The sequence below is a fragment of the Wasmannia auropunctata genome, unplaced genomic scaffold (genome assembly GCF_000956235.1).
Source record: "Wasmannia auropunctata unplaced genomic scaffold, wasmannia.A_1.0 LD335828.1, whole genome shotgun sequence".
Classification (NCBI taxonomy): domain Eukaryota; kingdom Metazoa; phylum Arthropoda; class Insecta; order Hymenoptera; family Formicidae; genus Wasmannia; species Wasmannia auropunctata.
Window position 1 is genome coordinate 850,599 of NW_012027062.1, and position 27,425 is coordinate 878,023.

The 27,425-nt window shown below is 33.3% G+C and overlaps 2 protein-coding genes across 4 annotated transcripts; one reads left to right on the plus strand and one right to left on the minus strand.

Moving 5' to 3' along the window:
• The first annotated feature begins 366 nt into the window (after positions 1-366).
• Positions 367-19,371, plus strand: LOC105455902 (pyruvate carboxylase, mitochondrial). Of its 3 annotated transcripts, XM_011699606.1 has the most exons (15): positions 373-461; positions 8,564-8,613; positions 8,851-9,393; positions 10,580-10,899; positions 11,200-11,350; positions 12,132-12,343; positions 13,189-13,391; positions 13,569-13,830; positions 13,918-14,236; positions 15,404-15,454; positions 16,454-16,921; positions 17,091-17,480; positions 17,729-18,164; positions 18,255-18,651; positions 18,879-19,371. In XM_011699606.1, exons 3-15 carry the CDS (start codon positions 9,261-9,263, stop codon positions 19,125-19,127), a joined length of 3,591 nt encoding a protein of 1,196 aa, XP_011697908.1. In that variant the 5' UTR covers positions 373-461; positions 8,564-8,613; positions 8,851-9,260; the 3' UTR covers positions 19,128-19,371. The 3 variants fall into 3 exon arrangements, with proteins under 3 accessions (XP_011697907.1, XP_011697909.1, XP_011697908.1); XM_011699605.1 differs by lacking the exon at positions 8,564-8,613 and having other exon boundaries at positions 367-461; XM_011699607.1 differs by lacking the exons at positions 8,564-8,613; positions 15,404-15,454 and having other exon boundaries at positions 367-461.
• A 2,112-nt stretch (positions 19,372-21,483) lies between these two features.
• On the minus strand, positions 21,484-27,328 carry LOC105455905 (protein N-terminal glutamine amidohydrolase). The gene is made up of 4 exons (XM_011699613.1): positions 27,014-27,328; positions 25,076-25,229; positions 24,685-24,955; positions 21,484-24,422 (listed from the first exon to the last, which is right to left on the minus strand). Exons 1-4 carry the CDS (start codon positions 27,097-27,099, stop codon positions 24,259-24,261), a joined length of 675 nt encoding a protein of 224 aa, XP_011697915.1. The 5' UTR covers positions 27,100-27,328; the 3' UTR covers positions 21,484-24,258.
• Between the last annotated feature and the right edge of the window lie 97 nt (positions 27,329-27,425).

The following is a 27,425-nucleotide window of genomic DNA, read 5'->3' on the forward strand; positions in this document are numbered from 1 at the left end:
TTAGTTCAAACAATCTCCCGGTCAAGAGAAAGAAGAAAAATTCGAATTAGAAAGTAATAGCTAGAAGGTGGACTTTGTTATAGCTGGTCAAACTTCTAGCTATTACTTTCTATTTCGAATTTTTCTTCTTTCTCTTCTCCAGAGTGCGAACGTTTGCTTTCGTTTTAAAGGCAAAGCAAGAGAAATGCAAAAAAGAAAATATCCAATGTTAATTGATAATTAAATTAATAATTAAAGAAAAACAATATCAGAAAAGTATTAGCAAACATTTCCACCAAAAGATGGCAGCAGCACACTCAACCGTCCTGTTAAACAGATATTGTGACACAGCGCAAGGCGCAGGTTCGACTGCCAATCGCCTCTATTTCTGTAGACGTCGAGCGCGTGTGCCAGAGAGACCGTTCAGTGTGGCTTAGACTTCCAGCCGGACGGAGTCTGGCTCGTTCCCGGCGAGCGACACGGTAAGTACACGAATTGCTGACTGAACTTCGACAGAAATCGGCTGCACGTTCACTTCGATTGGCACATCATTGGCATCTGATCGACATGTGCTCGGCAGTAGTGCATCGAAACTGGAGTAAAATTTCATTCAGAGCTCCGAGTGTATTGCGTGGTGAACGCTGTGTCGTAATATGTGAAAAAGTGTGACGTTGCGGGTTTCGTATAATGAAAAGAGAAAAATTAATTTTTCTACCAGTTACGCGACTTTTCATTTTGTTAATACTTCACTGACGCGTCAGTAAGGAATGCGTGATGAAACCTATTCTGTCTTGGACTCGCTTACATAATTTCTGTTATAGTACTTTTTAATTAGCGATTGTATTGAAATATGACGATTCAGAATGAACAAGATCCAATATATTAGAATATATTTAATATTTTATTAGATCAGTAAGAGCCATTCATTGTAAGATGTTAAAAGAATTTAGGAATTCCGAAAAATAATTATTATTTTGAATAAAAGTTATTATAAAATTTTATGTAAATTAAAAATTAATCCAAATGCTTTGAATTTAAAACAGAAAATTTCGAGTCTATATTATTTATCAGATAAGATAACTGTCCTATTTCTATCTACAGAGGCATTTTGCGAATAGTTTGCTCTAATTTTAAAATGTAATTTTGAATTACATTTGAAAATATAATGGATTTTATGTATATGAAAATGTAAATAATCTATATATAGAAACTTAACTTGAAAGTATTGAATACAACAGCATACACTTTTCTTTTCGATAGAAATCTCTTGAGCATTACGTTACTGATAGTTATATCATTCATGTATTATATTTGCGCAAGTGTTAACAATTTGAACAAAGTCGTAAAAGCTGCATGTTAGTGGATAACGGTAAATCTTTGCAGTCTTACGGTTCGCCGTGTTAATGCAGGGTCAAAGGTCGCGGTCAAAGAAATTCTTATCACTAAAGAGCGAAGATACCGCCAGAAAAGATAGGAACTCAAATTTGAATATTTTCCCAACAATTAGGATGTATCATCCTTGAAGGATTCAAACACAGGGAAAAAAAACAAATCACTTGATAATACACAGTGTAGTCAGACTAATAATTTGCATAACTTGTTTTCATCCATACATAATAGTTTTTGCATTTACGATAAAAACTGAAGAAGTCGTTCACTGACATAATGCTTGATAAAGATTCGTAAAAGGGAAATAAGCAGCAATAATAATTTCCCATTGTTAGACTTACGTGAATAAAAATATGTGTTAAAAATATTATAAGTACATATTATAAAAATAACTTTTCATAGTTTTTTTTTTGTAATTGATCGGTTTTTTTTTCAAAATTACGTATGTACGCAAAGAATTTATTGTCATACGAATACATTACGTCTCTGCTAAACATGCGACTAGCTTGTAATTCAAGTAAAATAAAAAATCAAATTACAGCATTTAATATTAAATGTAGAATACAAATGCTGACTTCAGAGAAAACGAATTGACGCACTTTCTCAAATTAATTTTTAATTATAATTTTTTATTGTTACGTTAATCACAAAATTTTATGATAATTTAACTTTATTTTTAAAAAAACTAATTTGAATAATCATAGACAATAATAACTATAACAATTTATTTGTTCGTGAGTCATGAGAAATGAAACCTTTAGATACGACAGACAGACGTGGAATTAATCAGTTTTCCGTTTTTTTATGATTATAATGTATGAATTAAATAACCACGTATATCAAGATCAATTCATCTGACGAGATAGTCTTCATTGCAACGTATTTCATGCACGCACGGCTGACGCATTGTGAAAACTTCAGACAACACGTGCATCTCACGTTGTGTGTATGCGAAATATATGATATTCCTCTATCTCGTCCTCTCGCGACTATTTCTTCTTTCCGTTATTTCCTGCTTTCTCGTTATTTTCGTAAATCGTCCTTTATTCGTCGTATTCATCAACATATCTTCTAATTTTAGTTATTACTTGAAGAAGTAACAGCAAATCTTTAGTAATTGATACGTTTGACAATATTTTTCAGTATAATCTTACTTGTAGGTACATAAATGAAAATGATGGATCAGTTTTTTCAACAGATTCTAAGCGAGGTTCCCATTATAGGGAAATCAATATTTTGCTTTCACACACATATTGTCCCAGTCTTGTTATAATCATTCTTTTAAGAGTTATCAAGAAATGATGCCAATGAACTCTAGTCCTTCTTGTAGCGTATTCTATTGTTATCTTTATTCTCTTCTCTATTATAACTAATATATTGAGCGCAATATTTCTCTCCTATACAAATTTCGATTTATGAAAATCACGGAAAATCACATAGAAAAAATACTTCTCTTTATTTATGATTTCATGTACGATTATATTTATAACACTAATAATATATAACATATAATAACACATAATTTATAACAACAGATAATTTATAACATTGTTACAAAAAAACATTTTTTTTCTCTCTCCGAAATGACGTCTCTCCGACCATATATTTTCCGAAGCGACTTTTTCGCGCTGAACACGATGCCATTTGAAGAATTCGCCTAGCACATAGGATTTTGAGTAAATTGGAAAGTTGCCAAAAATGGCATTTTTGGCCATTTTTAACATTTTCTTGCGGCAAAACGGAAACTGGTTTCTATTAGAATATCCTTTTAAAATTTATCCTGAAAAATTAATCGTGGGATAACATAATATTTTGACAAATTTTACTGTACACTACAATAAATTATATTGTGAACTACAATAAATTTGTTGTAGTATATATTTAAAAAAATAGTAAAAATCATATAAGATCCGTCGAAATACTATGTTGTCCTACGATTAACATGAGTTTCAAATTTTAGAATAAAATTCTCTTCGTGCAAATAAACCCAATGACATTTGAAAGTATCATTTAAGATCTTTCAAAAGAACTTTGGTTTATGATCGTACTTCTTTTTTATCAAGTTATGGCTGTTTGAAATATATTTTTAGACTTTTTGTACACTGTGTTACAAAAAAACACTTTGCTTTTCTCTTCCCGAGGTGTGATCATATGTTTCCCGAAGATTTTTTCACGCTGAACACAATACCGGTAGAATCGCTTAGCATGTCAAGATTTTGAATAAATTGAAATGAAAGTGGTCAAAATTCTTTCGAAAGCTCTTAAATGATACTTTCAGTTCTTTGATCACTTTCATTCCAAATGTATGGTCGCACTTTGGAGAGAGAAAAAGAAAATGTTTTTTTGTGACACAGTGTATAAAAAGTCTAAAAGTATAATTCAAACAGCCATAACTTGATAAAAAAAAATACGATCATGAACCAAACTTCGTTTGAAAACTCTTAAATGATACTTTCAGATGTCATTGGGTTCATTTAGAAACCAGTTTCCGTTTTGCCGTAAGAAAATGTTAAAAGTGGCCAAAAACATCATTTTTGGCAACTTTCATTTCAATTTACTTAAAATCTTGTGCTAGATGAATTCTTCAAACGGCATTGTGTTCAGTGCAAAAAAATATTCGGGAAACGTATGATTGCACTTCGGAGAGAATTTTGCTGTAACACAGTGTAATTGCGTTCTCAATTTTCATTGAGAATATTATTTTTAGAGCAATCATTTTACAGTCGTTATTCAATTAATTTTTAATTTTATTAAATCATACTGCAGAATCAAATAAATAAAACATAATACAAATATCAAAGGGACCATCCATATATTACGTAAGCATATTTTTGGCCATTTTTTTATCCCCTCTCCCTCTCCCATGTAAGCAAATGTCAGAATTTCTAAAATCCTCTCCCTCCTCTAATTACGTAAGATTTTTCCGATTATACTCGATGTAAAGTTAATATTTGTTTTTCATGACAGCAGCAGACATGAAAAATCTTACGTAAGAATATGTACGATCCCCCCCCCTCCCCCATGTAATTATTTGTCAGAATTTGACTGACCCCCTCCCCCAGTCATGCTTACGTAATATATGAACGGCCTCATAGAGCTATTGTTGCGGTGTTTATTATGCAAATTTCTATTAATTACATATAATTTGTACTGTTATAAACGTCTACATAAAAATATCAGACTTATCATGTTGGAGTATAAATCCATGTATAAATAGCGAATCAGCTGTTTTTGAAAGCACGACGCTTCGGATTGATGCGGATCAAAAGTATTTTATGGTGCATTTACATACTCCACTGACAAGTGAATGTCCTCCAATAATGTAGTACGCGTTGTATATCATTAATGAATCTGATTATCCATTTCGCTTAAATGAATTAATAATTATCAATTCGTCATATTATCATTTAATTATCTGGGTGTTGCTCGGATTTGAACTTGTACCACAATGATAAAATCCTGATAAACTCGATCGATAAAAGTAAAAGAATGAAACATTCTTCCATGCTCGTTTTTTATATGCGGCAACAAGGTACACGAGATAGGCGACAGTTGATACACGTAGGAACTCTACTCAATTATATTCTCGTACCCAAACCTTAAAAGGTTGATTGGTGAAAATGAAGCCAGCTATCAGTTGTTATATCGTCTGATTGAATCGCTGTCCTATAATTATATTGTATAGGTATACATGGAAAACAGATATCAAGCAATGCAATTTGTAAGTCTTCTATCATCACAATTTGTGACATACAGCAATTAATTTTCCATTTATTGATACACTGATTGCACATTTGAATAATAGCCGATAACAAGCCGATATAAGATATTCATTTTCCAGTATTCAAAATTTTAGTTTAGTATTAAAACAGAAACGTTAATTAAGCTACAAGGTCGTCTTCATGCGACCATAACAATCATTACATTACGGATGTGGTGAAATATGATTTATGTCAATTGTAGCCTATGAGAAGATTTTATTCGTAAATCAACTATAATGATAGTCACAAAGCAAAACGCTCTTAACATATATTTGTTTTAAAATTCTATATAATATTTAACGTTAAAAAGATAAATGCAGAAATGTGTTATATTAAAAAATATTACTTTTTGCTAGAGATTTTTCATAGATATTTAATATTTAAATCTTAAAACTTTTATTTCATAATAAATTTTTGTGTTATTTCATAATAAACTCTAATTGCAATAATTTGTTATTTTTATTATATTTTCGAATTTTTTACATTTGTTTTTTTTTTGGCAGACGCGCCTATTATTATTGTTGTTGAAGATTAGATATATACGATACCTATGTATTGAATTTTTTTACTATCTCATCACGTATGCTGAGCGTATTATGTTTTATCTTTCTTTATCTTATCTTATTTATCGCTAGATCAATAGTTATAATTATAATTTCTCGTTAGCACAATGTAATGTATGCAAATGTACAAAGTCTACATGCGGATATCAATTTTCAAAAAAAAATCGCGTCAAGTTTCTCCTTATATCACGCGTATTAAAGAAAAAGTAAGAAAATCGGGACAACGACGCGTGTTATGCGAAGAAAAGGTGAATAGTTCATGCGATTAATCCTACAAACGATTTCGTAACTGACGCGCCAGACGATGCAATTCATTTACGCTAATCGAAGATTTCGAGGTCGATCGAGATTGGCATAAAGGTCTTGCGAAAATCTGCGGTTCTTTAGTCGAAAGTCCTATTCGTATGACGGAATTTCGAAAGGACGCAGTCCGATCGCGTGGTTGTAAACTAGTAATTTAGTAGTTTAAAAATACATCGTAAATACGACCTAGATAGAAATTCATTAACTGATATTCCGCAACTGGTACATATCAATTTTCACAATGTTGTTCGCAAATAATTTATACTATATTATTTTTCAAATAAAAATATTGCATGAAAATAAAACTAAAATATATTATAAAAGAAGAGTAACATTAATAAACAAAATTGTGATTTTGTAATAAAAATAATAGTAACAACATTATTATTATTTTGATATTTTAATATAATTTAATTAGTATATCATCTAGAATTTAAGAGAATTTGTTACAAATCGCGATCTCGTGTTACTGAACTATTGTATACATACTGTATTACCGAAATATACGTATTAACTATACATTGCAATTTGATGCCATTACATAATACATATTCGGGATTCCCCGGGTATATTCAATTATCGCGATGGCAAAATTATCTTCATAATCAACTCAAGAGTCTCTTCCGGTCACGACAGCAGATTTGCTATCGAAATAATTTTTATCATACCATTAATCGCGCGTAGATTTTCATTCTTACGGCAAATATATATAATCCGTAATTACGAATGATAATTATGAATGCATTCCGTTGATTGATGCAGAGGTCTTATCGACGTGACAACTGATTTTCCGGTAATTCCTGGTGTTACAAGCGCCATTTTGTCTCATTATCGCGTTTGTCACATGTATAACAGACAGACTATAGACAATATGAATCACCAATGTTTGAAGAGAAGAAAATAAATCTCATTTTCTACGGTTCCACAAGAGATAATAGTGATGTACGTTTATTATGTGTACAAAAGCTGCCATGTATAAACCGCCTTATATTCAATATATTGAGAAATATTTAATTAAAATATTTGCTTGATAAGCTATAAAATATTATTTTAAATAAAAATAATAAATCAACTAAATGAGATATTATATAAACTGAATATATGATTAAATAAAACTTTCAAGCGAAATATAAATAAAAATTTTATAACTAATTTCAAACTTATATGTATACTTAATCAAAATTTTTGAAGATTTTTTTATCTAAATAAATTTTTTAATATAATTCTGTAATCATCAATTTGCTGCATGCTACATTAACATTAAATCAATTTTAAGTCACTCCGTTCTTTCACATTTCTTCTATCGTTTAATAAGCAACAGTGTTTATTCAACATGAAACGATTTTACCTTGCTAACTTCTTTTACGCAGTTTATTTTAAGTCGTATCGTATGCATAATCTCTCAGTACACTACATTTACCTGATATCAGTTCTTTGCAGATTCTAATATCTCTGTGAGGTAATAAACACGATACATAAACGATGTAAGAACCAATAATATGGATTAATAAAAATTACAAATTTTCATCATATTTTCATGATCAATTTGACCTCATTGCGATTTTTGACATTAGTATATGTGTTAACACTGAACATAAAACTGTAATGACAGAATCATAAAAATATTTTTTTCACGAAAAAAAATTCAATCGTATGATTTTATATTTTGAAGTCATGCTATAACGTTATTGCGATTTACTAGTATTAAATTGATGTCTTATTGAATGGTCGTTGACCATTGATCATGCCGTTGCAGAATGCACGTAATCATCGTCATCGTAAATCAGTATAGTATTATCTAAACACACATCCTGTGAATGTATATGTAAAAAAATGTTATGTTTACATTATATTCGTATAATTTTTCCTAAATAATTCCTTTTGATAATTTCTATGTAAAACATGTTTTGTTAAACATTTTTTTATGAACGATAAATGCACCGTAAAAATATTATCAATTATTATTTTTTTATTCTTTGATGTGCGCAACAATAATTTATTTATGATATGTTTAATGCGATTGATAGCTATAAATTATTAGACGTCTGAAATTTTTGCGAGAATATCTCTCTGTATACAAGTAACAAAAATATTGCACGTGACTCCGACACAGTTGGCTGGTACACCGAAAACAGGAGTTAACAAACATGCTACACATGATGTATCATGTGCGTAGTAAGTTGAATACTAGTCTGGCGCTCTAATTCAGATGCGCTCGCAGCTTACCCGATGCAACATTACGCTCAATGTCATAGTACGTCAAGGAGCCAATTTGATAAAAATAAGTATTACAATACAATTCGATCTTTGACAGATTCAATCGTTTGTTTTATATCAATTCTTTAATAACAAAAAGTTTGCCTTGATATTTTAATTTGTAGAATGATAAAAAAATGATACCTTTAAATAAAAACCAATTTGGTTTTTAATTCATGGCTTATTAATGTATCATTCGCAATAATCATCATTTAAAACAAAGCATCAATTTCAAATCTTTACTTTAGTCGTAATAATTAATTTTTGTCGTTTCTAATATAAATATAATAATAAAGTTATTTTTGTTTCCAGAAAAGATGCAAGATAAAGTTATGCGAAATCCACAATTTGCTACTATTTGTGTATGCAAAAAAACATTTATTTCAAATATAATATGTGTACGATAAAATAGAAGAAAGAGAAAGAGAGAGAGAAATAATAAAAAACATAGAATTTATTTAAATAAATCAAATATGCGAGAGAAAAGTTATAAATTCTTAGTTACAATATTATAACAATTAAGTTTTAGTTATAACATTATAACAACATTATAATAATTATGACCGTATTAAAATAAAATGGAATTTTATCTGTTCCAGACATAACAGAAATAATTGCCGGAATATCGAAGGATTATCTTAGAAAAACGAGCAAAAAAAGGGACATTTGAATTTGTGATTAAAACTATCATGCCGTAGAACGTGTATTCCGAGAAACTGGAAGCTGTGTGTTCTAGTGATAACTGTAGAAGACATTATACGTTATCGCAATCACACGAAGACCATTTGGAATTCGAACTCGAGCGAAGACAGCAGAAGGGAAAAATAGTTTTAAAACGCAAGCGTCATAAAATATTTAAACCGGCCTGAACATTTTCACTAAAGAAATAATTCATTTCATGAAGATAAAGTGTAGAAGTCTGTATTTTAGTGTTTTATATATATGCCATTCGAATAAAGATAACGACAGAGTGATAATATCGTGAACTTAAAAGAAAACAACTGGCAAAATGCATTCCATACGTGCTCATCGGGTGTTAAACAAGCGCAAAACTGTGTTACAAGTATGGAAGATCGCCGGGAGATGCTTCGGCACAGATGTAGAATACAGACCAATCAGAAGTGTCCTCGTTGCCAATCGAGGTAAGTAAATTGTTATTAATTGTTAAATAATTTTTTTTCTTAACTTAATCTCTAAAATGTATTTTGATTTCTTCAAATATCGTATATTATTTCGTTGCATTGCAGTCAAGATATGACTAGTTACTTTCTATAAACGGATTTCTCACAAGAGATTACGAGAAACTTATCTTGCGAAATAGATAAGACATCACATGCAATATTACAAATCCATTCTTGATAATGTCACAAGCTTATTAACACACTTGTTGATGGCAATTCGTAAATATTATTGTTTTGTCATTATTTAAAATTTTAATAGATTATATACGCAGTGTACGTGTAATTGCAAAATTTGAGTTACATTTTTGCTTTATTCCCTCATGATACGAGTATATCGTAGTATTTTATTTGTAATTCATATGTACAAATTTGTTAGTAACATATTGAAAAAATAGTAGAAAAGAATTGGTATTAGTAGCTGCAGAATTAATACATTTCAAATAATTGCTACTTTCACTGGAAGCAATCATCATTACTTTCACTGGATATGATCGACGTTGCTCGAATTGATGAATTAATGAATGTTATCAGTGATAACTCGTTAATTTTTGTAGGACAAGGTTGTGTGATTAATCAACATGTGAAATAGCATCGTTCTTGATGTATCGAGTATCGAATATATCTTAGGCACTCCGTTTAATTAAACCGTATACCATAATTTATACCGTATTCATACCGTACCTAATACGTCTCAATGATTTTCGAAACTTATACATTTTTTATTTACATTATTATTCTAAAAATATTACGAGATTAATAAAAAATAAGACGTTTCAAGTATTCATACAAGTATTTAAAAAATTATTTTAAATATTCGTATGAATATTAATATTAAAAAAAATATATTAATTCTTCGGAAAATTAATTTTAATTTGTTTAATTCATTTTCATATTTTTTATTTTCATTTATTTTATTCATATTTTTTATATGGACGTTAATATTTTATAAAATAAAAATTTTTTAAAATGAGTTAAATTGAAATTTTAATTTTCTCTAATGAAAGTTTAATTAATGAATATCTTTTCTTAAAATTTTAATGAATCATTTTTCGTTATTTCTTTTATTTTCAATGTGCCCAATTTTAAGTTGTGCTGATTTTTTATGATTTTTTATAAAATCTTAACGTGCAAACATAATGTATTTCAGGAGAAATCGCTATTCGTGTGTTTCGTGCTTGTACGGAACTCGGCATTCGCTCCGTAGCAATATATTCAGAGCAAGATAAGATGCAGATGCACCGTCAGAAAGCAGACGAAGGTTATTTAGTAGGCAAAGGATTACCACCCGTTCAGGCTTACCTGAATATTTCTGAAATTATCCAAGTAGCTAAGGAGAATAATGTCGACGCCATACATCCTGGTTATGGATTCCTTTCCGAGAGAGCAGACTTTGCTCAAGCGGTCACTAATGCAGGCATCAGGTTCATCGGGCCTAGTCCTAAAGTTGTCCAACAAATGGGAGATAAAGTAAAATATTATTATAATATGTACAATATATGTATATTATTGACAAAATATTTAACATACGATTATTATTCGATATATTAAAAATTTATAATAGTAAACATATCGATAACTGCTTATTCCAATTAATGTCCAAATTAATTCCTGTTTTGCTTCGGATTAAAAATTTCTAAGCATAATAGTATAAAACATCGAAAATTTGTAGAACTGTTCAACATTCTGCTAAAAAATTTTTCGATTAATTTTAATTGTACAATTTTCCAAAAAGATCAAGATACAACAAATACAATATAATTTCGATAGGTGGCTGCCAGACAAGCGGCAATTGAAGCTGGAGTGCCCATCGTTCCGGGAACAGACGGACCGGTAACAACTTCTGACGAAGCACTGGAATTCTGTATGAAGCACGGCCTTCCAGTTATCTTCAAAGCAGCGTACGGAGGTGGAGGACGAGGTATGTCTGAGACATCAAGAACTAACATACCGTTTAATGTATTTAAAGATATAAAAGAAATTTGTAACGTCGCAAAACTACTTATAAAAGCTTGAAATTTTGGATCTTAAAACGGAAACGAATAGATTTATAATCTTTCCCTGTTTTAAGATTTGCTTCTTTATTGCATAAATAATTCGTTATTTTAGTATTATCTCACTTGGAAAAAGTTTTATACTATTGCATACACGTTATTCACATAAGTTAAAACGTGGAAAACAAAAGTAAATTGACCGTAAAACAATATAATCGGCTGTAGTCACTAGAAATTGTGAACATAAATCATATGGACAAAGAAGAAGAAAAAAATTTTTTTCCGCTGAATAACGTTCTATGCCTTCTATGGTATGGTATATTATGTATGGGAAACACGTCTATTCGTTATCGAACAATGCGAAAATTATCTGAACACAAACTACGTTTATGGCAAGTTTCTCAACGATAATGTCGCTTGCGTACTTACGTATATGCTAGACAAACGACAACGAAGTGTATGACTAATGTTCAAATTATGTAAAATATGTAAAAAATGTTTTTTAAAAATTATAATATACTATGTCATAAATAATAATTTGGAAATGCTGTGCTTTTAATATTAAATATAACAAAAATTTCAATCCAAACTAAATTTAAATTAAAATAAAATTTAAATAGATGTAAATCTTACAGAATATTTTGTCAATATTTTTTAAAATTAATTATATATGTCTTGAAAAAAATGTGACATTAAAAAATTTCACAGGTATGAGAGTTGTAAGACAGATGGAGGAGGTCCGTGAGATGTTCGATCGTGCGTCTTCCGAAGCGGCGGCTGCTTTTGGAAATGGCGCGATGTTCATCGAGAAATTCATTGAGAGACCACGTCATATTGAAGTTCAATTACTTGGGGATCACGCTGGCAATGTCGTGCATTTATTTGAACGCGACTGTTCTGTGCAGCGTCGTCACCAAAAGGTCAGTGCCCCGGTTAATTTTAATTTAGTGCACGTAACAATCAGTTAAAAATATCATGATTTCAATATTGCAAATTATATATTAAGTATTCAATAACCAATATAATATATAATATTAAAAGAGAACAGCAGCATTCTTTTTTAAATCTACTAAACAGATTTTAATTTCTATTTTAAGAAATAGCATTATATCTTTGCAAATTTGTAATTCTAAAAACAATTAATAAACGGTTCGATAATATAAATAACAATTTTAAAGAAGGTACCATCCATTGACCATCAAAATTAGTATAGCGCCTATCAATTAATTCTCTTAATTCATACTTCGTGTAAATCGGGACAAAGGTTATTGATATAAGAATCTTAAAGAGATTGAATAAGATACAGAAGATATCGTGCAAAGTACATGTAAGATATATGCTAAAAACTGTACTATACGCTAATGTAATATAAGAATTTTAAGTTTGAGCAATTTTCTTCAATTTTATGAACAAATTAGAATTCGTCGAGTTTTTTTCCTCAAGGCTTTCTCAAGGATGTTTGAATCCGAAAGGCAAGTAGGTAGGTACATTCACCGTGATTGCGTTCGTTCGTATAGCCCGAAACAAGGACAATGACGCAATTACACGAGATCCATGATTATAGCTCGCATGTTTACATAATAGTTCTAAATAGTAGTTTACATAATAATTCTAAAAATTAATAACACAATAGCTCGATATCGTAAAATATAGCCCAAACGGGCTTATTGCCGTTTCTATATTATATCAACTTGAAGAACCGATTAATAAAAAACTTGAACATATCAATCTAACCAGTTTTACGAAACCTTTATAAAACACGCAGGTTGTCGAGATTGCGCCAGCTCCAGCATTATCGTCCAAAATTCGCGAGAAAATGACTGAATACGCCGTTAAATTGGCAAGACACGTTGGTTATTCGAACGCCGGTACTGTGGAATTCTTGGTCGATGAATCTGGAAATTTCTACTTTATCGAAGTCAATGCCAGATTACAAGTTGAGCACACAGTAACCGAGGAAATAACAGGGTAATGAAGTAGATACAAAAAATATTCTTTTTCACATTTCTTCGTCACTTCACAATTTTACTCTCTTTTAATATTTTCAATGTAATTGTAAATTAATTGTACACTTAACTATATGGATATTTGCTTTATGCAAATCAATTTATATATATTTATATGCTGTCATCTTCATTCCTTCAGAATCGATCTCGTGCAATCCCAAATTCGAATCGCCGAGGGCATGACATTACCGGAGCTCGGTATGACGCAAGAGAAAATTATACCTCAAGGATTCGCGATTCAGTGCCGAGTGACTACGGAAGATCCAGCCAAGAGTTTCCAACCGGATACCGGAAGAATCGAAGTCTTCCGTTCCGGCGAAGGCATGGGCATCCGATTGGATGGAGCCTCCGCGTTCGCCGGTGCTATTATCTCGCCGTATTACGATTCGCTTCTTGTCAAGGTATGATGATGATACCAATTGCAAAGAAACCTTAATACATTTATCAATATTTGAAGAATATTAACAATATATATTCGGCTTTCTCAGGTAATCGCCCACGCCGGCGATCTTCAGTCGTCCTGCGCCAAGATGAATCGAGCCCTTCGCGAATTCCGCGTGCGCGGAGTAAAAACAAATATACCTTTTCTACTGAATGTTCTGGAAAATCAAAAGTTCCTCAACGGTATCGTCGACACGTACTTCATCGACGAGAATCCTCAGCTCTTTCAGTTACAACCGAGCCAAAACCGAGCACAGAAACTGCTCAATTACATTGGTACCGTCCTGGTAAACGGTCCCAGCACGCCATTGGCTACTCAGCTGAAGCCCGCGGACATCAAACCGCACATTCCGCAGATTGCTCTAGGTACACGATCGAATGTCAACGAATGCAATGGCGATAATCGGGGGCGACATAGCCTTTATTAAACTACACAAGAGATAATTTCGATAATCGAATCCCAATCCTATTAAATTTCGTTACTAGACATCAAATTAAATACTGTCCACGTTATGTAGCAAAATTACCCTGGCTAATTAGAGCAGAGGCGTACGGAGGATGTGCTTTCATGCGTGGGTCAGCAAAACAGGGATTGTATTTTTTTTTCTCTTTTTTTAATTTTTTTTTTCATGTGAACAGGATGTCTACTAATTCTCTGAACGGATTAACGTTTACATGAAGGCTGCTGTAATTAATCCTATGAATGTCTATGAATACTGAGATTTATTAAAAATTCTTTTAATTTTTAAAAAACTATTAACAAATGGATACAAAGTAATTTTTAAATACTTATTAATTTTTATAATATTTTCTGAGACTTCTATGTACAAAATCCATAAAAGTTTAACACCTGATTTTACATACTGAAGGATTATATTACGTTTATTAAATTTTAATCGATTAATAATTATTAATGATTTTGATTAAGGCAAACAGTGTAACATTTAATCATGATAACATGGAAATATGATATGACAGAAAAAATAGTAAACATCCTTTTTGCTTATAAGTAACAAACCGTTTCCGCTTTTCTGCTGGGTTTATAGGAACACTCGGTTTAACGGTTTCAAAAATTTACTTTTTATTATGTGTTATTCTTGTGTCTAAATTCCAACGTAATTATTGCACCGCGCTGCATTAAGCACACTGCACATTACGCGAATTCGTAAGTGGGCTCACGAAGCATCTTTATATGTCTCTACTTATCGTCATTATTTTAATAACAAGTAATAATGAAGCATGCTGTTTTTCGTTACTGGTTAGTATTTATTCGTCAATAATTCAATATTCCATTCTATACGCATAAAGAAACCCATTTATACTCAAAGTATCATCGATATATACGCTCTATGCGTTTACGCGTATGGGATAAATCCAATAAATCGAGATAAATCCCAAAAAACTTTGTCTCTTGAAGACTCATTGTCGTATTCTTATAATAGTGTTACTTACATCTCTAAATATTAATTTCCCTCTTGTACACACTTCACTCTTTATCGCATGCTTTTATTTTTTTGTTTGGCAATTTTTTAGACTTTGCTAAGCTTGCAGCTGCAGAAGAGACCAATGATCCCGACGTACCAGGTATGGTGTTACAGCGTTATATATAATATATATACATATATGTATGTATATACATATATATAATGCCTTTTCTTTATTTATATTATTTTAAGATTTAGTATTGTGCAGATTGAGAAGTTAAAAACTGAACGCTGGTATAGTATAACAAAGTTTTTGTGTTTAGTATATTTAAACAAAATTTTTAATTTGTTATTATTCTTTCAGATTGGCAGACATTTGTTTATTAAAATTTAATACGTTTTTCTAAATTTGACCAATTAATTTAATGTATTAAATACACCAGTATTAAACGAGCAATATAATAATGCCATTAATATATGTATTGCTACATTATATTAAAATATTAATTTGTTATTTAGTGTGTAGCGATATATTAATTTTAAATACTGTGCATATCGCATAAAATATTCTTAGTCTAAATTTGTGAAGCATTTTTGGAATAAAAAATCTGTTTAATAATGCTATACAATAATATTTAAAATATTTAATAAGAATTTGTATACTTTATATTTTACATTTTTATTTTTTATTTTTCATATTTTTTATATTTTCAGTATTTATGTTTTATATACATATAATTACATAAAGTATTAATAGTAAATAATCAACATAAGTAATAAATGTTTAATTAAAATTAAATAATTAATTTTAAATTATACTTATGATTATATTACATTAATAATATATAATTAAATATTATATACATTACAATTATGTTACATTGCATTTATTTGAAAAAATAAAAAAAGAAACCGTTTAAAATATTTATAAATATAGTATTAATACAACAAAAGCAAGTATTAAATTAATAATTATGCAAATACATTTATCTATAAATGGCTTGTTTTTATTTTCATGTTTTATCAACGATAAATGTCTATAATGCACCGCTTCTCATAAACATTGTTCACGCCTATTAATAACAGCACGTGTCAAATAACAATCCATTCTTTTTGGAAAAGCATCAAAAACTAATCCCTCTTCTGCGCTCCTTTACAGAACTTCTGGATCCTCCGAAAGGATTCCGACACATTTATAAGGAGCAAGGTCCGGAAGCTTTCGCCAAAGCTATTAGACAGCACAAGGGTCTTCTTTTGATGGACACTACATTCCGTGATGCCCATCAGTCCCTGCTGGCGACTCGTGTACGATCGCACGATTTACTAATGATCTCCCCATTCGTCGCTCACAAATTCAGCAATCTCTATTCGCTGGAGAACTGGGGTGGTGCTACCTTCGACGTAGCTTTAAGGTTCCTCCATGAGTGCCCTTGGGAACGCCTGGAAGATATGAGGAAGATCATCCCTAATATTCCATTCCAAATGTTGCTGAGAGGCGCTAACGCTGTCGGGTACACAAACTATCCCGATAACGTTGTCTTCAAGTTCTGCGAACTGGCTGTGAAAACCGGCATGGATATCTTCAGAGTATTTGACTCGCTTAATTATCTACCGAATCTTATTGTCGGTGAGTTTCTTTTATAAGCGGCCTAAATAATCACTTAACTGACGAAGTGACATTCTCGAAATATTCTTAATTTATTTTACGAGTAATTCAATGTCGTCTTCCGTTAAGCCTAAACTTGAAATATTTATGTGTAAAAATTTCTGCGCTAAGTGCGACTTTCATTTCACAGGTATGGAAGCCGCTGGAAATGCCGGGGGTATCGTCGAAGCGGCGATATCTTACACGGGTGATGTAAGCGATCCGAATCGTACCAAGTACAATCTGAAGTATTACACCGACTTGGCGAACGAGTTAGTCAAAGCGGGCACTCATGTCCTAGCGATCAAAGATATGGCTGGATTACTCAAACCAAGAGCAGCCGAGATGTTGATCGACGCGATCAGGCAGAAGCATCCGGATGTGCCTCTCCATATTCACACGCACGATACTGCGGGGGCCGGAGTAGCCTCCATGTTGGCCTGTGCGAAGAGCGGTGCCGACGTCGTGGACGTTGCTGTTGATAGCATGTCCGGCATGACTAGCCAACCTTCTATGGGCGCTGTTGTTGCTTCTCTTCAAGGTACAATAAATTTTTAATTTTGTGTGAGCGATCATAAATTAATTTTTCATATAATTTTCATTTATTTGCTGTATTTATACGTGACAATTCTTAAACAGCTTCAATTACGCTTTAATTATTATTTTAATTGCTACTATAACACTGCAATGTTTTTTCAACAGTTTATTTAAATTAAATTTATTAACAGAATTGGAGTTATATTAAAATTTAGTACTGTGAAACTAAGACAATTTTCAATATTATGATAGGAACGGATATTGACACAAAATTGGATCTACCTGATATCTCCGAGTATTCCGCGTATTGGGAGCAAACGAGAACGCTTTATGCACCTTTCGAATGCACGACAACGATGAAATCCGGAAACGCAGACGTCTACCTTAACGAAATTCCCGGTGGCCAATACACGAATCTGCAATTCCAAGCTTATTCGCTTGGTCTGGGCGAATTTTTCGAGGATGTAAAGAAGGCGTATCGGCATGCCAATCTCTTGCTCGGTGATATTATCAAAGTTACGCCGAGCTCCAAGGTTGTCGGCGACTTGGCGCAATTTATGGTACAAAACAAACTGACTGCCGATGATGTTCTCAAGAGAGCTGAAGAATTGTCGTTCCCTAAGTCAGTGGTCGAGTTTCTTCAGGGTGCCATTGGTGAACCCCACGGAGGATTTCCTGAACCTCTCAGGTAAGATTTTGCGTTAACACAATTTAACACGGATGTTAATTTCTCGGCAATCCTTTCATTGCATTTAATTTGCGTTTGTAATTGGATCAGGTCGAAGGTTCTCAAGGACATGCCACGCGTGCAGGGTAGACCAGGCGCGAGTTTGGCATCGCTCAACTTTGATGCCCTGAAGAAGGAGCTGAAAGAATCTCACCCACATGTCACCGAAAAAGACGTCATGTCGGCCGCACTTTATCCTCAAGTAACGAAGGACTACTTGAACTTCAAGGAGCAGTTTGGCCCGGTAGATAAATTGGAGACCAGAATCTTCCTCACTGGACCTAAAGTAGGCGAGGTATTCGATGTCACGATCGAGAAGGGAAAAACTCTCGGCATCAAAACTTTGGCGGTTGCCGAAGATCTCACGAAAAATGGCGAACGCGAGGTGTTTTTCGAGATGAACGGTCAACTGAGATCAGTATTCATCAAGGATAAAGAGGCTGTCAAGGTAAACGATACTCACATATTTATCATGTACTATTACTTTATACTATCAGGTTAATACTTCAATTAAGTTACAATTAAAATAAAATTGAAGTGTGTTAAATAACAATTAGATTGAGATTACCATTTGAAAATAAGATTGAAGTCAATTAAAATAAAATTGCAATTAAATTAAGACTAAATGAATGTCTTAAACAAAGTGCGACACAAATTTTCTTATTCTTTGTACAGGAATTGCATGTGCATCCGAAAGCGACGAAAGGTGATAGCAATCAATTGGGGGCGCCGATGCCCGGCGAAGTGATTGACATCAGGGTAAAAGTGGGCGACACCGTGGAAAAAGGTGTGCCATTAGTCGTGTTATCCGCCATGAAGATGGAGATGGTTGTGCAAGCGCCTAGAGCAGGAAAAATCAAGAGCCTTAACATCAACACGGGCATGAGAATAGAAGGAGACGATCTCATCCTGACATTTGAATAGGTTCTCACTTTGTGATAGGACCGACCGACATTAAAAATCAAGTCATATAAAGGCAACACCAAATATTTATTGTTATTCGCATCAATATTAGTGCGTGTGGAAGACAAGATCTTCAGCAATCTTTGTACGAAGCTTGGATTGAGAATTTTCCGTTTAATATATTAGTTTAACATTCTGCTTTATCGATGACCATCGTCTTATCGAGAATCGTCGGTGACCACTGTTTATAATTCAAGAATTTTTACTAAGTATTGACGAATTTTTTAAAAGATTTATTACATTAATTGTTATTAATTTTTTTTAATAATTCTATTTCTTAGATTGTTGTATATAAGACCACATATAGAGAATTTTATGGATGTCCATCCATAAATTAAATAGGCTATTTTAATATTGAATTAATTATTTCTTCAAAATAGATTTCATTTTTATTGAGATGTTATATTTTCATTTTGAAATATTAATCAAAATGTTTTAAACATCTTGTACAGATTTATATATTTGTTAATTGCAAGTGCAATTAATACAATAAAGCTGCCTAAAAAATGACAATTAATATATACAGCACTCTCTTAAGGAATTCACTAAAAAAAAAAACCTAAAAGAATTCGACAATAATACTTCTAATGTAAAATTTTCTTAATAATTCACTCTAAAACTTTTATAAACAATTAGTAAACACTCTTACACATTTCATTAATAAAAGACATAATGCATTATATTTTTTTCCTTATATTTTAATCGTAATATAAATAGATTTTTAATATAAATATAAATAATTGTGGTAAATTCGAAATTGATGCGCTTGTATTAATCAAAAAATATTTTCAAGAAATTTACACACATTCACATAAAACGATTATATCGATGTGGTCCGGTTTATCTATTCATAATGAGCAACGTACAAAAAGATGGAAAAATGATCAAGTATCTTCTTCAGCACGATTCTATATTAATTATAGCGTGTATATATAAGCGATTACTTCGATAATTTAATTACGATATCGAGCTAAGCCTTCACGAACGATTTAACAAATACTTAGAAAAAATAATTCAGGGAACAAAGACTAGAATATTGCTGAAAAGCCTTGTCTTTACAAGATCAAGATCAAATGTTACATCTTTTAAAGAAAAACAAATTGTTGTTCAAAAAGAATTATTTTTAGTAAATAATTATAAAAATTATCCATGTTCTATAACTTTACATGTATTATATAAAATTATATATATACTTAATTTTATATGTTCCATAGTTTTACAACATAATTTTACTTTAACGCGCAGATTTACCAAGAGTTATATTAAAGATGTAACAAAATAAATCTCTATAAATATGTATATAAATGTGCCATAAACGCGGATATGATATTCTAATTGTATAGATGCATGTTGTACTTATTGCAACATTTCTGTTATTGCAAATTATATGTAATGTTGATAATATATTTTTAAAAAGACAATTTTTTTTAATAAGAAAACTAAGAAATCGCGTTATTGTATGATATAAATATAACAAATGTAAAATGAAAAATTGTTTTATATATCTATGGTATCAATATATTTTTACCTTAATCGTTTTTAGAATTTGTAATAATTTGTTCCCTTAATCAGAGAAATAAATTATTTCTCAGTACTTTCTCTAACTAAAACTACAGCACAAAAAGAATTATATACTTACGATCTATACATTAAGTTATTTTTAATATCCTTTCACGTTTTAAATTAAAAAATCTATTCTTTTTACAGAAAAAGCACAATTATCCTCTTTATGATTCTAAATCGAATTATTTCTAATAAATGCATTTTTGGATTAACATGCTGTATTACAGATTTTATTATTTTGTTAGAAAATTGTTGAAAGAATAATTGTATATTATTCATTCATCAAAACTTGTTCTTTATAAATACCCTATATTTCTATATGTATAAATTTAATTAACTGCTAAGTTAATTAAAATTAAATAATTTATTATATCATTTAATTTAGATATTTTAGATAAATGTAACTCTATATATATATATATATATATGCACAAAAGCATCTTATTGTAATATTTTATTGTGATTAATTTTTTGTATTAATATTTTAAAAGTTTCTATACATTTTTTATAAAAATATTTATATGTATTTTTAACCCTATCGCCATTATATACATTATTTTAATTTATTATCTTCCAGTTAAAGCATTACTACAAAATAATACATATTACAAATTTTTCATTTAAGATTTAATTTTTATTTGATAGTATCTTTAGCAATATCTTTAATACTTCTTTTATAAAGGTGAAAGGGTTAATCAAAAGTAATCAAAAAGGTAAGGATAGGATTTTTGGAAATAATCAAAAAGCTTGAGAGTATTTTGTAAAATTCGAAGCTTAGACGAACGGAGTGCATCCATTTATTGTAATAACCCATCATATACTCGAAAGGAGAAGGTCGTAAAGAAGTTTTCATGATTCTCTGCAAATATGCGAAAACGTGGCAATAGACTTATGATGTTTAAGTCTGGGCGTTTACAGATTGTAAATGACAATGGTAAGAGAATATGTCACCGAACGCCGACAAATATATATATAATATATATGTATATATATAAAACATTGTATAAGTTAACATTTTCGACTAAATCTCTTATCGGTGTATCGAAACCGATACAAATATAATTACAATATATCTGTATAATAAATATGAAATATCGATATATATGTATATGTGTACAATATATATATCATAATCGTAAGTTTCTGCTGATATATTTAGCAATATCTTGTCTGAACGATAAAGAGAATCTTTTTTTTCGGTATTTTTGTCTTTTGATAAAGTTTCTCGAGATTACTCGCTAAGAAGATCGGTCCCGAATTTTTTTTCCACACATTGCGCGTCTATTTAAAAAGAAACCGGTCGTGGTGACTGCTGTATCGCACAATTTACACTAAAGCGATTTTCGGTGACTAGATACTTCGAAACCGTAAACTTCTCCGCTTACAAGTACGTACGCTCGTAGTAACATGATATATGCGAACTGGAGGTAAATATGTGTCGATGAAAAAGGTAAGAGTGAACTAGTGAGAGAGAGACTTTGGAAGGCAAAGAGTGGACGAACTCTTAAAAACTATCGACCCGATCGGTGGATCCGTTCCCACGAATGATTCGGCACCATTCGCCGCCGTCGACTCGTCGAGTCGATAGTTCGATATCAATTGCTTGTTGACAAACTTCCCCGTTTGCACTCCGAATGAAGCAACTAACAACGAAATTAAAATAGATGTAGTTCTATAAGTACGGAACTTGCGTTCCACACATCGTCACCATTATCGAGGAATCGAGGGAAGAAAGTCCGCACAAAGGGGTGAACTTTCAAGGCTGCCGCATCTGATAAAATGCGCATAACATAACACGCGATTAACCCTTTACGATCCAAGGTTACATCATGCCGATCGGAGGTGGCGGAGCATTTTACACTTATTTTGCACTCATATCTAAGTTTACTGGCTATTCTGATATATCGAGGCCACTCAAGGCCGTATAATCGCGAGAATATTTAAATAAATATTATTTATCATACTTGAATCGCAAAAAGTTAATCACAAAACCACGAGAACAAACGTTTATGACGTTTATAAAAACTCTAGAATGTGAGGTGTAATAAATTGAATAGTACAGGCTTAAAATATTCAATACCTCCATTGGAAAGTAATGAGATATTAAATCTTAATGGATAGAACATATTTTGCCTATCTTATTTACAGAACAGACAGAGAATTTAAAGCATTCGTTGTAAAACTTGTTTCCTATCGTCACTAGAGCGACGTGTGTTCGATGAGTCAACAGGTTTTTCGATGTTAACAATTGGTCGCGTGACGATGTTGGGTGTCCATTCAAGTTAATACGTCAATTTAAGGGAAGCCGTTCAACAAGCGAATACGTATCTGTTAAGAATCGGCTTTTAGTATAAACAGTAGGTAAGTTATATAGCGTAGGTATTCAAAGTAGAAAGTGTAAAGTATCACAAGAATTACAATAATCGTAATAATTACGTTACGTCGCAAAGATTAAGTTCTTGACCTTACTACATCGATCGCACAGTAATTATAAGCGCTTTTAATTCGCGTCCCGCGCTTCGAGCACGCGCCGATAGACAAAGGGATCTCTATCAAGTCGGATAATCCTCTGTAAATACATCAGTCTTTGACACAATAATTATAATAACACCACTGACAGAGTAAAGCCGTGAGAAATATCGCTTTATGGCATGAAGACGAAAGTTTTTTACTTATATAAAATACGATTCGAGTTCGGAAAGGTGATCGAATGTGCTACATTTGACCGGATGAGAGCATCTCATTCTGGATAAATTCTGCGAAGGAGACCTTTTAGTTAGAAGAGAGAGAAAATGGATTTCGATGGAGTCCATTAATACGATGCATAAGCACTTATCGAGAGTATTCAAAAAGCAGCTCAGCAGAATCGTTCTTCATGCGCGGCAAGCCAAATCGCTCGGCTGGAGAATAAGACGTCAATCTCGTTAATATATTGCAAGAGGTGCGTGTTTCTATTATCTCGATAATACGAAGGTTTTGATTGTATGAATAAAACATGAGATTTTTAAATCTTTCTACCTAGAACCAGGATAATAGTCCGGGTTAATAGTAACGGATAAATAATTAATACACTTGCATTGATAATTTTATGTACTCGTCGGTTTCACGCTACCCGAAGGTTTACGCGCAAAGTTTCAAGTGATAGGATATAGAGGAGCAAGAAGAAAAATAATAAATAACAATTGACAAACTTATCTAAAACGTTCATCATTCACGTTCATCATATAATGTAACTTTTGACAAAAGTATATCACAACGCGATAACAAATTTAATTTAGCTAAAACCGCCTCTCGATTTTCCAGCTCGATTCTCGAGCAAATCCCCCGCTCAAGTAGCAATACAACGATTTTATATTTGAAATTCTGCCGTAGCTGGCAGCAATTAACTAACATTATTATCAAATTTCGATCAAGTATTTTAGCCCACGATGGCGCGTGCGTGCACCAAACCAATTCCCTTAGGCCATACAATTGATTTTCAAGCTGTTCGATTAAAGCGTACGAATGTCGCGCGACTTCAACTCGCGACTTAAGTTGCTGTAGCTTGCGGCTGAGGCGGCTGAGGCGGCGTCGGCGCCGGTGTGTTGACGTTTGGCCTATAAAATCGGTTAACTAATTGTTTCAAACTCATTACAACGCCCAGTCCGGTTCCTGGTTCCATGTTGATGAACGAGTCGAGATTATCCTTGCAGGCTGAAATGCATGAAATGCAGCCGATGAATAAAAAGTGTGTCATAAACAGATCGTTCCGCATACACACATACACACGTGCAGTTCGAAAAAGCAACAACTGATACAACTAAAATAGAGAGGTGACGAGAACAAATAAACGATGTTCAGGAAAGGAGTTGTAAAGGTCCCGTTTTTGAATGAGCTACGAGGGTATGATATTTCCAAGAAAGCCAAGATGCAGCGAGGGTTGTACAGGAACTTTTTCTCAGTTTCCTATACGTACTTGGTGTCGAAATCGGGGGATAATCCGGCGGTGTCTTGATCCAAGTGCCGTCCTTGCGCTTCATGTGATGCCGATTCGACGCGAACTGCTGAAAGTACACGCTGGCGGGCACCAGGCGGAATCTTCTGTGATACTCGGGCCGCAGCGCCTCGTCGGACCGGAAGGTCTCGGTCGCGTACTTCCAGAAATGCGTCGGAAACGGCAGGCAGCTTTCTAAATCGTACACCACCGCCCTTTCGTCGGGCGCGTAGATGAGAATGGCATGATAGTCCTACAGAGAGAGAGAAAGAGAGAGAGAAACAGGGCAACGTTCTCGTGAAATGTCACATAAAATTAGGGAGCACTGTAGCGTTTCTTAATTCTAATTATCATCCCACTGTGCGATACTAACCCACACGATTAATTTGTCCTCGTCCTTCCCCGATCGTTGACGCCAAAGGGGAACGTTTCTGCGTGGGTTGCTCACAAAAACAACGTGACAATGTTGCAATTCGGAAGGATGCCTAGTCGCTACGTCCTGGCACAGCTTCCATACGTTTTCCTCGCTGAAATTTAGTATACATCGTCTTTTATTCTCGATCAAAATCATCCGGGCAAGCTTTGTTTTAAAAAAATACAGTTTGCAAAGAGAAATAGTTGTACGCGAATTAACGAAACATTTTATTCATTATTTATATCACAGATATTAATAAAAGAAAGAACAAACTTAAATTGATATATGCAATAAATTAATTTCCTTACCTTAATTTAAATTATATTTGGAAAAAATCAAAGAGATTTTTATATTAAGCTATTTAGTACCACACACCACTTATATGCATCATTATAAGTACTTAATAAAATATAAATTACTGAAATAGAACAATTGATACGTTTAATAATATTAATAATAATATTAAAATGTGATTAATATTATTATTAATAAATTAAGTATCTAAATCAACTGTGGATTGTTTCAAACAAGAGAAAAATGCCAACATAGTACATATTACCTCAGTCAAGATTAATAATAAAATAAAGATAAGATTAATAATATTAAAATATCAAATTACCTCAGTCAGAATTAATAATAAAATTAATAAAGATAAGATTAATAATATTAAAATATCAAGTTGTATGTTATATTTCTCCTTTATATCCTATATATATGGAAGTTATATATATGAAAAACCATAAAATTACAGTATTATAATAACGCAATAAAGAGATTTCAAAGGACATCATATTTTAATAATAGCCTTAATTACAGCAAAAGAAGCTTGATTTTTGAGAATTACTTTGAAAATTGCAAAAATCACAAAAATCATTCTGAAAGACAGTAAAAGTTGTAAAGCAAAATAACATCGACGATGGTAGAAACACAGTGCGCAGCTGTTAAATCAGATACTCACGAGACGTATTAGTAAAAAGCTAAGAATTGCTTCTCCAACCCGGTTACGTGTTCCGCGCAATTACGAGGGAAAATGAAACCGATCCATAATCGTGCTCGTGCAAGCGGTTTAGCGCGACAACGGCTTCGCGTGCCGCCACATTTCGTGCGCATTATTTATCGCATGCATTATTAATTGCAATAAAAAGCGGGCTCGCGCGTGCACATTCGCGCCCGTTTAAACGGGCACGTGAACCAGCCGGTAAACGGCGTGGTGATGCCAGCACGGCTGTGCATTAGTGGGATGCCTCGTAAACAAAAATTCATTTCGCAGAAAGCAACTGGAGCGGAAAAGCGCGAATAGGCAGCCGCGCAAAGCGCGCTCCCGTTAAATCTCTGACCTATATATTTATCGATCTCTTTAAAATGGGTTACTTCGTATCGAAACATACACTTGCCGATTCGACTCTCCATTCGCGAATTACAAATTTACACGAATCTTCGTATTTATAAACCCAGACGGTTCGGAATAAATTCAATCCACGGGACAAAAGTGTTATTTATATTCCAGGATTAAAAACTGCGATTTTTAAACTTTGTAATCAGCGTACGCCGCGCTGTTCTTCGACAACTTTGTCTCTCGCTATTAACGAGAAACGCGCCCGTTGAGGGCAACGAGAGAGCGGGTCGACGGCCGAATGCGGCGTACAATTTTCGAATTACGCGCCGCGCGCGCGAAGATGGCCGCGTGCCTCGCGCGCGCGGTCGTCCGCACCGTCGCAACGTATCGATCGGAGTGCATGCCGCAATACGGCGCGTTTGTTTGTCCGAGAATCGATCGGCGCGACCACGGCACGACCGGGTCGGGGTCGGGGCACGCCGTCGGCGACCCGCGGTGGATGACGCCGCCGGGAGGGAGGGAGGGGGGGGGGAAGTGGGAGGCACGCAGGTGTCACTTACCAGTAGCAGCTGGTGTACACGCAGTCGGACGCCTTCGTGAAGAGCGGCACCAGGGGCTTCGCGGTCACGCGAGGTTCCACGGCCATTCTGCGTTCTGCGGACGTTTCCTGCCGGACGCGCGGGACACGACGCGAGATAGGACGCAGGCCGTGGGCGCACGGAACACGCGGAGGCGCGCGCGCGCGCACGTTAAGTGGACCGCGACGTCAGGCACCACGCGAACCTCATAACGAGACGCCTCAAACGATCTCGAGCTCTCGTCCTCGTTCTCAGCCGCGACGCGCACGACCGACCGACTGGAGCATTCGTGATTCGACTGCTGTCAACTGCGGACAGGTGGACTACTACTACTGCACCTCGGCGCGCGCGCCTCGCCTCGGCCGACGAGCTAGTGTCCCCAGATCGAGTAAGA